This window comes from Pantherophis guttatus, chromosome 1, assembly GCF_059756535.1.
Source record: "Pantherophis guttatus breed Tessera chromosome 1, ASM5975653v1, whole genome shotgun sequence".
In the NCBI taxonomy this organism is placed as follows: Eukaryota; Metazoa; Chordata; class Lepidosauria; order Squamata; family Colubridae; genus Pantherophis; species Pantherophis guttatus.
The window spans coordinates 11,682,698-11,695,827 of NC_142063.1; the positions used below are offsets into that span (position 1 = coordinate 11,682,698).

A 13,130-nucleotide genomic window follows, 5' to 3' on the forward strand; every position below is an offset into this window, starting at 1 on the left:
GCTTTTAACACGGCCCTAATTGGGGGGAAAAGAGGCGGGCGGGGGCGCGCGAGCGGGCGAGCGCGCGCGAGACGTGGGGGGGAACGGCGGAAGAAAAAGCGGAGAAACGAGAGAGAGACTGGGAGCGCATGCGCCTTGAGCATTAGCTTGGCCCGCCTTGGAGGCGACTAAATATAGGGAGCCGAGAACGCGTCTATGTGCGCGTGCGCGCGTTTTTTTTTTTCTCTCCCATGTCGTTGCCTGAATAGGGAATGGTGCTGACTAAAAATAGAATTTTAAAAATGCGCAGATAGCCTTCTTTTCTCTAGACTAGCCAGATTCAAAATCCTGCAACCGTTCTTCTGGCCTAACCCAACATTAGTCTCCAGGCCCTTAAATCATAGTTTGCTATTTTTTGCACTTTTTCCAAACTTTCAACATCTTTTTTTGTAATGTGACCAAAACTGGATATAGTATTCCAGGTGTGGCCTTACGAAGGCTTTATAAAGCGGTATTAATAATTTTGATTTTGATTCTATGTCTCTGCTTATGCAGCCAAGGATTGTATTAGCTTTTTTGGTTGCTGCCACACGCTGCTGACTCACGTTTAAAATTTAAATGATCGTCCACTAGGAATCCAAGGTCCTGTAGGAAGTTAGCATCCACCCCTCTCCTAGGAAAATTAGAGCCTTGGTAGTACAGTGGTCTAAAGCACCCTGTTATTAAGACCAGCTGCCTGCAATTACTGCAGGTTCAAATCTCACCAGGCTCAAGGTTGACTCAGCCTTCCATCCTTTCTAAGGTAGGTAAATTGAGGACCCAGTTGTGGGGGCAATAAGCTGACTTTGTATAAATATACAAAAGGATGAAGGCTATTGCTTAGCGCATTGTAAGCCCCACTGAGTCTCCGGAGAAGGGCGGCATATAAATCAAATTTTTAAAAAATGAGATATTTTAGGAAATATTAAAAGGGCAGAATATTTCCCCTAAAGGGAGGCAGAAACTCACTTCACCCCCCCACCTTTGTCAATAGCAGAGCCTTAATAGGAATTGCCCAAAACCTTTTCATTACATCATCACCCAGCAAGGCTCAACCAAGCCTGGGACACAGACAGCTTACAAAGTTGACCATGGGAGTCTGATAACCAATCAGAATACAAGCTCAAATTCAAAGCCTAACAGAGGGCATAAAACCCAGGCACTCTCAGCATCTCTGCCCTTTTTCTGCTCAGGAACTCAAGCCATGTGATCCTGTTCATCAATAAGCCTTCTTTCCAAGCAACTTCCATGAATCCAGTGTCTTTTCCCCCACTTGGAACTGAACCCAGAAGAATATTTCTTCCAACAGTCCCTCTCACAGTTACTGTTTTTGAGCCAGGTTTTGCCTTGTACCTTCAGTTTTTCCTGCCCAGGTATAAAATCTTGCTTTTTTCCACACTAATATGTTGCCATTTAAGACTTTTTTTCCCCTTGCAATTAAAACTGATGGGGGCAGGAGAAGGGGGTCTGTCTGAATGCAGGTAGTCCTTGACTTACAACATTCATTTAGTGACCGTTCAAAGCTACAACAGTGACTTATGACTGTTTTTCACACGACCATTATAGTATCCCTGTGGTCACATGGTCAAAATTTGGACACTTGGCAACTGGCATGTATTTACGACAGTTGCAGTGTCCCAGGACAATGGAATCCCCTTTTGACAAGCAAAGTCAATAGGGAAACCAGATTCATTTAACAACCGGTTACTAACTTAACAACTGCAGTGATTCACATAACTGTGACAAGACAGGTCATAAAATGGGGCAAAATTCACTTACCTGACTTGTTTAGCAATGGAAATGTTGGCTCCATTGTAGTCATAAATCGAGGACTACCTGTAACTTTTCAGTAACAAGGAGCAGCTTTGATTAATGTTTCTAGTTTATTTGAAGCAACAAAGCAAGAATCTGATTTCTGATAAGAACCACTTCAAAACAGCCAGACATGAGAAATGCCCTAAAAGTTTAACTTTAATAACCTGAAAAATCATTATGTGGGAAACACACTTCCTGAATATGCAATTAGGCATTAACAGATCATGCTAAGAATATTGTGGGATGCTCTGAACGTTTACATGGTATATGAATAGTTGCTGAGCATGCTCTATCGATGTTTGATGACTCAAATGAAGCTGGCCAATTGATCAACACATTCCAAACCCGATATGTTTGAGCTCTCTCATTATTAATAATATAAAGTGATTTTTCTCACCTTGTACCTGTGGGAGACCTCAGATAGCATTTAGCACTATAGCAATAGCACTTGAAGCAGTCTACCCGTTCAGAGTGCTTTACGGCCCTTTCTCTAAGCAGTTTACAGAGTCAGCATATTTTCCCCAACAATCTGGGTCCTCATTTTACCGACCTCAAGGCTGACTCAACCTTGAGCTGGTCAGGATTGAATTCCAGGCAGTGGGCAGAGTCACCCTGCAATACTGTGTTCTAAGCACTGTGCCACCATGGCTGAATGATAGGTGGGTGGGTGGGTGGGTGGGTAGGGAATGGAGATTTTCCAGTATCCTTCCCTGTCCACGCCCACCAAGCCACGCCCACAGAACCAGTAGTAAAAAAAATTTGACATGGGACAACCATGACCTGGATGACTGAGAATCTCCATAGATATTTAAACAAATAAACTAGAAAAAGCCTTAGGAAATTCGAAATCCTAGCACTCCAAAGTTCAGGTAATCCTTGACTTATGACCACAATTGAGCTCATTATTTCAACTTAGTTAGGTGTTAGTTATCACCTTTAAAGCGCTCCATGGCTTAGGACCTGGGTACCTACGAGACCGTCTTTTGCCACCAATAGCCTCCCACCGACCAGTTCGTTCTCACAGGGAGGGACTACTCAGGGTAGTGTCAGTCAAATTATGTCGACTGGCGACTCCCAGAGGGAGGGTCTTCTCTGTGGGGGCTCCAACCCTTTGGAATGAACTGCCCCCGAAGATACGGAATATCCCTGATCTCCGTGCTTTCCACCATGCCCTCAAGACCCTGATGTTCCAACAGGCAGGGCTAAACATACAAACATGTGAATGATTTTTTAAATGTTATCTAATTCTGGGTTTTATTTAATTGACCAAACTAAGTAATAATTTTAATTAGCAATTTTATGATGTTTGTGTGTCTATATTTTTCTTGACTGTACACCGCCTTGAGTCCTACGGGAGAAAGGCGGTATAGAAATATAATAAATAAATAAATAAATAAATAAACTGGGAGGTGAGACAGTTAAGTGACTTTTGCCTCATTTTGCAACCTTTCTGACTGCAGTTGTTAAGTAAATCTGGCGTCCCCAAAGACTTTGCTCATCAGAAAGTCGCAAAAGGGATCACACGACCCCAGGACACTGTCTGCAACCGTCATAAATATGAATCAGTCACCAAGTATCCAAATGTAAATCACATGACCATGGGGGGGGAATGTTGCAACAGCCTAAGTGTGAAAAATAGTCATAAGTCACTTTTTTCAGTGCCGTTGTAACTGAGCGGTCACTAAATGAAAAATCCCCACCGCAAGAAACGTGGAGGTTCAGTGAGTCCCTTGAATTCAATGTTTCTTGAAACTTGGCAACTTTAAAGCACGTGGACTTCAACTCCCAGAATTCCCCAGCCAGGATGGGGAAACTCTGCTCTTAACTCGCTTAGCTCTATAGTTAAAGCGGGGTGGAAGGGTCGCTGGGTTCTCGCTCGCGCGTGCGCGCCGAGTTCCGCGCGCTCCCTCCCTCCCTCGCTCCTGTGCGCGCACTCTTCCCGACTCCGCGAGGCCAGCGAGTTTCGGCCTGCCGCGCGTGCGCAGGCTGTTCCTCTTCCTCTTCAGTCATCTCTTCCTCCCCCTCCCTCCCTTCCGCGCAGGCGCAGCTTGAGCGCCCCTCTCCCGAGGCCGTGCTTGTCTCTCGGTGTTAGGCCTTCCCGCCATTTTGTCTGAGGGGGAGAAAGAACCGGGCCGTAGAGGGGGGGGGCCGGCTGCGGCGAGGGGGGGAAAAAAAACAAAAAAACAAGGGAAGCCGTATAGTTTTGGTTTTTTTTTTTGCTCCGGCGCCGTGATTTTTGCCCCGCGATTTGTTTCGGTCGCTTCATGTGAGGAAAAGCGGCGCCTGGAAGCTCTCGCGGATGGCGGAGGAAGCGCAAGGGCCGGCCGGGCCCGTTGGTGAAGACGAGGCGGCGGTGGCGGCGGCAACAACAGCGGCGGGGCTGGCGGCTCCTTCAGCGGGCGGCTCCGGGACGACCCCCGCCGCGTCCTCGACCCCTCGGCGGCGCCTGAGCGACCTGCGGGTGATCGACCTCCGGGCCGAGCTGAAGCGCCGCAACCTGGACACGGGCGGCAACAAGAGCGTCCTCCTCGAGCGGCTGCAAAGCGTGAGCTTCTCGGCCGCCGCGCGGGAAAGGAGCGGGGGAAGCTCGGGGCCGAGGACTACAAGGCCCATCCCGGCAGCGTCGTGAAGTGGGGGTTCGCTAGAGGCAGCCTTCCAGGGATTACAACTCCCATCAGCCAGCCTTGGGGATGATGGGGGTTGAAGTGCTGTCTCTGTGGAGGCAGCCTTCCAGGGATTACAATTCCCATCAAGCAGCCTTGGGGATGATGGGAGTTGAAGTGATGTGGAGGCAGCCTTCCAGGGATTACAACTCCCATCAACCAGATTTGGGGATGATGGGGGTTGAAGTGCTGTCTGTGGAGGCAGCCTTCCAGGGATTACAACTCCCATCAACCAGCCTTGGGGATGATGGGGGTTGAAGTGCTGTCTGTGGAGGCAGCCTTCCAGGGATTACAACTCCCATCAACCAGATTTGGGGATGATGGGGGTTGAAGTGCTGTCTGTGGAGGCAGCCTTCCAGGGATTACAACTCCCATCAACCAGCCTTGGGGATGATGGGGGTTGAAGTGCTGTCTGTGGAGGCAGCCTTCCAGGGATTACAACTCCCATCAAGCAGCCTTGGGGATGATGGGGGTTGAAGTGCTGTGGAGGCAGCCTTCCAGGGATTACAACTCTCATCAGTCAGATTTGGGGATGATGGGGATTGAAGTGCTGTCTCTGTTGGAGGCAGCCTTCAAGGGATTACAACTCCCATCAGCCAGCCTTGGGGATGATGGGGGTTGAAATGCTGAGTGGAGGGAGGAAGGATTTAAGGCAGCATTCCACAGATTACAGGTCCCATCAGCCAACCTTGGGGATGATGGGGGGCGGGTTGAAGTGTTACCTCTGGGCAGCATAATTTAAGGCAGCCTTCCAGGGATTACAACTCACATCAGCTGGCCTTGGGGATGATGGGGATTGAAGTGCTATGTCTCTAGGGGGCAGGATTTAAGGCAGCTTTCCATAGAATACAACTCCCATCAGCCAGCCTTGGGGGGGGGAGAGGGGGGGAGACAAGCACTAGAAAGAAGGATTTAAAGTAGCTTTCCAGACATGACAGATTACAGTTCCCATGTACCAGTTAGGAGGAGGATGGGAACTGAAGCCCCGTCTCACCGGAGGGAAGGGGACTCAGGCAGCCTCACAGCAATTGGTGGCCCTCCACAACTCCCATTTTCTATGGAGATAGCAGTCATCCAGGTCATGGTTGTCCCAAAGGTATCTTTGGTACAACTTCCATTATTAGCCACTTTTCTGAGGTTGAGCTCATTCTCTCTGGAGGGCAGCATTCAAGGCAGCCTTGCCCCAACTTGCTGGTCTTCCAGAGATGACAGATTGCATCATCTGTCAGCCAGGTTTAAAGGACGTTGAGAATTGAATCCACAGGAGGACAAGGTTTGAGCTAGCCTTATCTTCTAAAGAGGGGCTGCATCCCCATCCCTCAGCCTTTTCCACTGGGAATGATGGTTAGCATCTAATCCAAAATCACTGGATCTGGATGGGGTGTTGAAATCAAAAGAGGGAAGTGATTTGAAGGGAAGTCAAGATGGGTAGGGAGAACTCAGTGGGAATGTAACTAACACAAGTCCTTTTGGTTCAGCACCCTTTATTCTGTTGGAAAACCCTGTGCATCATAGCCTTCTCTTAATGTCTGTGGATTTTCTCAGTCATCCAGGTCATGGTTGTCCTGAAGGCGCTTTTTTTCAAGAGGCAACTGAACTTTTGGATTTTTTCTTTGAAGACATTTCATTTCTCATCCAAAAAAGCTGCTTCACCTCTGACTGGATAGTGGGGAATGGAAGGATTTATACTCATTCCAGACAGCTGGTCATTTGCATTCTTTGAGTTGTTGAGGCCACCTGGAAGTTATCTGAGTAGTCACCTGAGTCTATTCCCCTCCATCTAGTCAGCTGAAGAAGTTAAATGAAACGTTTTCAAAGAAAAAACTGGAAAGTCCAGTTGCCTCTTGAAAAAGACCTTTGGGACATAGCCTTCTCTTGTACCTAGCAGTTAATGATGTATGGTAGGATTGGCAGTGCATATAGGAGACCAATTTTGTAATCATGATAAATCTCCCTAAGGAGAGATCAGCTGGATCAAGCAAAAGGCTCTTGTTATCTGGCATCCTGTTTTTTGTAAAGTCTCTGGGAAGAGTACCAGTAGGATACAAATGTTTAGCACTTTCTAGCTCTTATTTTCAGCAACTGGCATTTGGAAGTGGTTATGCTCTCCACTGTAATAGCCTTAATTTCCGTGAATTTGGGTCTTTCTCTGTGCCTTTAATTTTGCATCATTTAATTTCGGTGGATGAACTTGCATTCTGGTACTGTGACATTCATGGAAGAAAAGGCTAACAGGAACAACTAAAAGTCTAGTAAGCTAAGACATAGGCTTCCTGAATTCATTGCTCTTCATAAGGCTATATTATTTATATGAAGGTTTCAGAAATTACTGTTCACTAGCCTCCAGAATCAGAGGCATTCTGTCATCACTGAATATTAATTTCAGAGTACGTTATCTCTAAATCTTAGGCTAAAAGGAAACACTGGGAACCAAGAATGGTGATTGATTCAACTGGCTCCATTGAAATTAGCAACAGCAATAAGTAACAATAGTTAAAGAATGGATCCTAAAGAGAATGGAATGAATAAAAATGTATGCTCTATTTGATATTTGTTTTGCTGTAGTTTAAATATATTCTGATCCTGTTGCTTTCAGTAGCTATTTATCCCTCCTTTTAATACATCCCTGTGGAACAAATATGTAATCACTTGTTGTTGGGTGTTTGGTCAGATTCAGCAGAATAAGGTTATGAGATAAAGGAGACAAATTATTGACAGTGAAGATATAAATGGAAAATGTGACTTTGGAAGTGGAAAGGGAGAAGGAAAGCCAGAGCATTCTGCAGAGGAGGAGGGACTGCTAGGTGAGGGAAATAAGAAAGATAGGACTAGAAATAATTTATGTGGGAAATGATGGCTGGAATTGAAGTCCAGAAAAAGGAATAATGAGATTCTAGCAACAATAAGCAAGGATGAGGGTTTGATGAACAATAAGAGAAATGGGTAGGGGAAATTGGGTGAGTTGAGACATAGAAAGGGAGAAATTATTAGTCCAGGGGTTCTCAACCTGTGGTCTGGGGAGCTGTGATGTAATCACAGCCAAGGCTTGATGAAATGTTATAATTTAAATCTTGAGTTAGGTCTTGGGTCCAAGGTATTTAAAGGGAGTCCATGGTGAATAAAAGGTTGAGAACTACTGTATTAGATTTTACAATAAAGTTATTTGCTTGTTTGGAAAATATATACTGCTTTTCTAAAATGGCTTGTAAAGCACTTATGGCAATATGAGGGAAAAATTAGGGGAAGACAAAAAGGCAAATGGAAAGCATATATCTTAAGCAGAGGTGGGAGTATTACAATAAGAAAAGGTGGCCTGGCAGAAATAATTGAAGTACCGTAGTTTAGAGGAAGAGAAGATTTAGATAATGTCAGCAGGGATAAGAATGAAAAATTAACAGAGGCAAATATGGAATAGGAAAATAATAAATCAGGCTATGAGAGAAGAGAAGTAAAACTGAGATAGGTTCGGGTATCCACTGTGAACAGAGGAAATTGGGGACGTAGAGCAGAGAAGGCTGCCTTTTTTTTTCTGGGCAATTCAGAAACCAGTTTCTCTTGCTATAAAACCTCACAGTGTTTCCTCCTGACAGGCCATTGAAGAAGAAGGGGGAAATCCTGATGAGGTTCCCCTGGCCTCAGACAACACTAGCAAGAAGACCCCAAAAAGATCTTTGAAAGGTACAAACAGTTTTTCATTAAAATTGAATTACATGTGCACATATACTGTACATGTTCAGATTGCAAACCTGTAGGTGGTCATTTAAAAAACAAATATGCAGCTTGATGCTAGATAAATAAAATAAAAAGTGGAATCTGCACACTACATGGCTTTGTCATATATTCTTGCCACTAACAAAATCATTTTCTTTCTCTTACTTGACATTTTAATGCATGGTTCCTGGACATATTTAATCTTCTGAGTAATTGGGGAAATTGTGACGTCCTTTGATATTTTTAGAAGTTCGCTTTTTATGGTTCTTCAATCTCTGGGTTAATGAGAGCTTGCAGATCACTTTCTTAGCAGCTCCATCTTGGGTCTAGTTATTTTAATATTCATCACCAGAATTTGCTGTTAGCATAGCTAATCTGTAGCATCCTTTGTTTTGTTTTTTTCTTTTAAAGTCAGTGATGACAATTGTGCAAGAATTCTGAGTTAGGAAACAGTGGTCAGCCAACTTCCAGTTTGCATACTTTTTTTAAAAGTAATCGCATTAAAAATATTTTTTTTTAATTGAAAAGTTTTTAAAAGTTTTACAGACATTTCCCCTTCCCACTCCCTCCTCCCCTTCCAACCCTCCCCTTCCCCTCCCTCCCCCCCCCCCACTTCCCAGAGCAAAATACAGAGTATAACATTTAACAATCATAAGCTAACAAGCTAATTATCTATAGCCCCCTATCCCCCTCTTGAACTTTTGGCTCCCCTTTTACTAAACTAAATTTAAGTACTTTATAAAATCTCTTTGATCATTCATAAGCTATTTGAAATTTTTTAGTCCGATGTTTGCCTTGAATATAATCAATCCATCTTCTCCATTCTAACATATATTTCTCATTTGAATGGTCCTTTAGATATGTTGAAATTTTTGCCATTTCTGCTAAATTTACTACTTTTAATGTCCATTCTTGAATAGTAGGTAAATCTTTCTTCTTCCAGTACTGCGCCACCAAGAGTCTTGCTGCAGTTACTAAGTTCAGAATCAAATTAGTCTCTATAGCCGTACAATCTGTTATTATATCTAACAAAAACAACTGTGGAGTAAACTTTATCCTTTTTTAAAAAATATTTTGAATAATCCACCATATTTTTATCCAAAATGCTTTAACTTTTTTACAAGTCCACCAAACATGAAAACATCACATCTCCAACATTTGGGTTGTAGGTTTGGGTACATACAAGCTAACTTTTTGGGATCCAAATGCCATCTATAAAACATTATATAAAATTTTTCTCTTAAATTTTAATTCTTAATGCATGTTTTCTGCTTCAAACTAGTGGTGTTCAGAATCTATATTTTGCAGCACAGTTTTACTCTTCAGGATTCTGGACCTCGGTATATTTTGCCAAACTAGAGGCATTTATTTGCACTTGGGCTACATAATAAAATTGACATTCTCTGGCAATAAGAGTTTCATTTGTATGATACATTGATGTGTGATATAAAAATCTCAGGCTTGGAGTATTTAAAAATTCTGCTTTGTTTTTTTTTCCTTAATGAAATTGGCAACCATTTTACCCGTCTGTTATCACTGGCTTAGACTTTAGTATTCTGTTTCTGAGGACTCTTGATTTTGTTGTTAAACTTTCTAGCAGTATATTAAAACTTTATTCTTTTAGGGCGTAAATCAGAAGAAGAAGGGGGCGAGGACAATGGATTAGAAGAAAATTCCAGAGATGGACAGGTATGGGGGGGGGGGGGAAGAAAAATGCATTGTTTCTTTTAAAAGTTTCTTTCAAGTCACAGTAAGAATTGGTTTCCCTTTTTCTTTTCATTTCACCTCAACTATAGAAGGATGTTGAAGCAAGCTCAGACAACTTGCAGGATATCGACATGATGGACATCAGCGTGCTGGATGAAGCCGAAATAGATAACAGCAGCGCTGTGGACTGTGCAGATGACTACCGCTCTGAAAGCATTCTGGATCCTGATAAAGACAACATTGATATGGAAATGAAAGAACTTCCAGAGCAGCTGATGGAAAGTGAGGTAGATCATCGGGGGGCATATTTGATTATTTATATCATGCCAGAGATGTGCCTGCAAAGATTAAGGCTGACTCTCTCAAAACCAATATAAAAACCTGGCTCTGCCAATTAGCTTGGGGCTCCAATGGAGAAGCATCACAGTGGAGGTGGTGGATCGATTTGACAACTGATCCCACCTCCTCCCCGCCCCATCCTGCCCCCGCCCTTCCCCATCTTTAATTGGATCATAGCATTTGGCTTGTATTGACATATCTGACTATATATAGATAGATGTTTATCTTTTATGATTGTAAGCCGCCCAGAGTCCCTATGTGGTAAGATGGGGGCCAATAAGTTTTATAACTAACTACAGGTAGTCTTCAACTTACAATCACAGTTGAGTCCAAAATTTCTGTTATTCAGTAAGACATTTGTTAAGTGAGTTTTCACCTTTTTACGGCCTCACCGTTGTTGAGCGAATCACCGCAGTTGATAAGTTAGCAACGCGGTTGTTAAGTGAATCTGGCTTTCCCATTGACTTTGCTTGTCAAAAGGTTGCAAAAAGCGATCACATGATCCCGGATACTGCAACGGTCATAAATATGTGTCAGTTGCCAAGCATCCAAATGATCATGGGGATTCTGCAAAACGTCCTAAGTGTGAAAAAATATAAGTAATTTTTTTGTTCCTAATGCCGTTGTAACTGAATGGTCACTAAACAAACTGTTGTAAGTCGAGGACTACCTGTGACTGACTTTGAATGAATGAATGAAATTCAGTCCCCCGTATTTTAACATGGGCATTGTTTTTCTGCAGGATATAATATAAATAAATGCAAAGATTAGCTGCATACCCCCACTTTCACTCCTCAGTCCTATGCCATTTCTGATGCCTTCCCTTCAGCAGTTGGAATGTTCACAGGACTCCTCTGACATTACACAGGCTGAGTGTCCCTGGGAAGCGACACTTGGTACTAGATACGTGTGTCATTAAAATTTGTTACTTCTTCAGTGAGTTGCTGTTTGCAGTAAATGTTTATAGTAGTGGGGCACAAACATTCATATTCTTCTGATGGATTTTGCCTCTACAAAAAGATGATCAGCTTTTGAAAGGCGCATCTGTGTTCATTATTTATCCTGTCAGGAGAATGGTGACGAACTTGATGACCAGTTAGAGGCTGCTTCACCTGACTTGGCTGAAGTGAAGGTAACCTGCTGGCTTTCCTCTCATGGGCTTGGGAAATGTGCTGTAACCATTCAACCAGCAATTTTTTATTTATTTTTTTGGCGACCGAGTTAATTTGCCTTCTAGCCTTGTCTCCCAAGCCAAGCCCAAATTCTTTAGCCCTCTCTCTCTCCTAGAAGAAAGAGCAGTTGTGTTGGCTATCTCTAATCAATGGAACACAATAATCCCTCACAGTTATCAGTTATGGTGTGGTTTTGCTTTCCTTGCCCACATTTTTTTAGGAGTCATGCTGCTGTATTTCTATTTTTACAGGGTCAAATCAGACAGGTATGCCAACGTTCCTTCACACAGTTCAGATTTCAACCCATTTTTATCCAGCCCAACCCTACTGCTTATGGGAATAAATTTTAATACCATGAAATTCGAATTCTGAGGGCTGAGGAGACAATTACTCCCTTTATAAAATCCTTCCCAATTCCATAACTGTTTTGTTGGGCTAGATAGCTAAAAGAGCTTTCTTATGGCAGACATTTGCAGAATTTCACTTTCAATAAACTTGCGCTATTTTTGTGGGGTGGGGGGTTTGTTGACTTCTTAAATTTTTGGACTGAGTTTTGTCTTTTAGAGACATCATCTTTTTTTCTATGACTACTTTGATTTTGATTATACTACCCTTTTTTCACAAAAAGATGAGGTATAAATATCAGAAGAAAGAGCGTCCTGCAGGTTCTGTGTTGCTGTTTGCATAGGCAGAAATGGATTTAAAAATCCTTTGCTCTTCAAGAAGCTTGATAGCCTGTGGCTGAGAAACTTTGTGTTTGGAAAAGAAATGCCTGTAAACAGGTGATGTTCTGGGAATTGAACAAGATGCTGGTTTCAGCCCTTGAGATTTAGCTTCCTTAGATATATTACAGTATTGACATACTGTGACCTAACTATTCCTTTTAAAAATAACAGCAGGAACTTAGCCTATTTTTAAGAGTCCTAAATGGCTTAGAACAGTGTTTCTCAACCTTGGCAGCTTTAAGATCGGTGGACTTCAACTCCCAGAAACGCTGGCTGTGGAATTCAACTGTGAGAGTTGAAGTTTATCCATCTTCAAGTTGCCACACTTGAGAAACACTGGTTTAGGGTTTTGTAAATATTCATAACTGAGTGCAAGGTGAAAAATATCTCATGGATGTGGCTTTTTTTTTTTTTTTTTTTTTTTTTTTTTTAGGAATCTAGGATTTGAAAGAAGCCATTAGATCATAGATCCAACCTTATATTCATTAATTAAACATTCCCAACAAGTGGCTGGCAGCCTCTGAGTAGGCTTGAACACATCAAACAAATAATTTTGAATCATTTGATTCCAGTTTTGTTTTTGTTAGGTATTTTTCCCTTTGCTAGGGTTGGACTAGAAGACCTCCAAGGTCCCTTCCAACTCTGTTATTCTATTACGGTGTTCCCAGTTTATTGTGAATGATAGTCTTCTTGACAAACATTGGTACTTCTGGATCACAGACTCTTTTTTGGTGATCCGTTTTCTCCTTTATTAGACTCATATAAGCACGCCTCTCAGCTGCATGACATTGGCTTTTTGTTGTTTTCAGCTCTTGTTGGCTTGTTCTGTTGTCTTTCTGCCTCCTTCCTCCCTTGTAATTGTGCTTTTAGTATCTCTGAATATTTTCCAGTATATGTGGATTAAAAAAAGTATCTATAGAATCCTGTTACTACATGTTTTGAACATTTAACAACTATTTTTAAATCCTAGGTGCTTAACA

At 42.6% G+C, this 13,130-nt stretch overlaps 1 protein-coding gene across 7 annotated transcripts in view; it reads left to right on the forward strand.

Moving 5' to 3' along the window:
- The first annotated feature begins 3,682 nt into the window (after positions 1–3,682).
- The window catches only part of LOC132710472 (scaffold attachment factor B1-like), a 35,155-nt gene continuing 25,707 nt past the window's right edge, over positions 3,683–13,130 (forward strand). For 4 of the 7 annotated variants that reach the window (XM_087872258.1, XM_087872093.1, XM_087872301.1 and 1 more), the window contains exons 1-5: positions 3,683–4,378; positions 8,087–8,174; positions 9,832–9,896; positions 10,004–10,201; positions 11,323–11,385. In XM_087872258.1, the coding sequence (XP_087728384.1) occupies positions 4,133–4,378; positions 8,087–8,174; positions 9,832–9,896; positions 10,004–10,201; positions 11,323–11,385 (660 nt within the window). In that variant the 5' untranslated portion in view covers positions 3,683–4,132. The remainder of the gene's footprint in view (positions 4,379–8,086; positions 8,175–9,831; positions 9,897–10,003; positions 10,202–11,322; positions 11,386–13,130) is intronic. The other 3 variants (XM_087872335.1, XM_087872155.1, XM_087872187.1) reach the window with 1 other exon arrangement.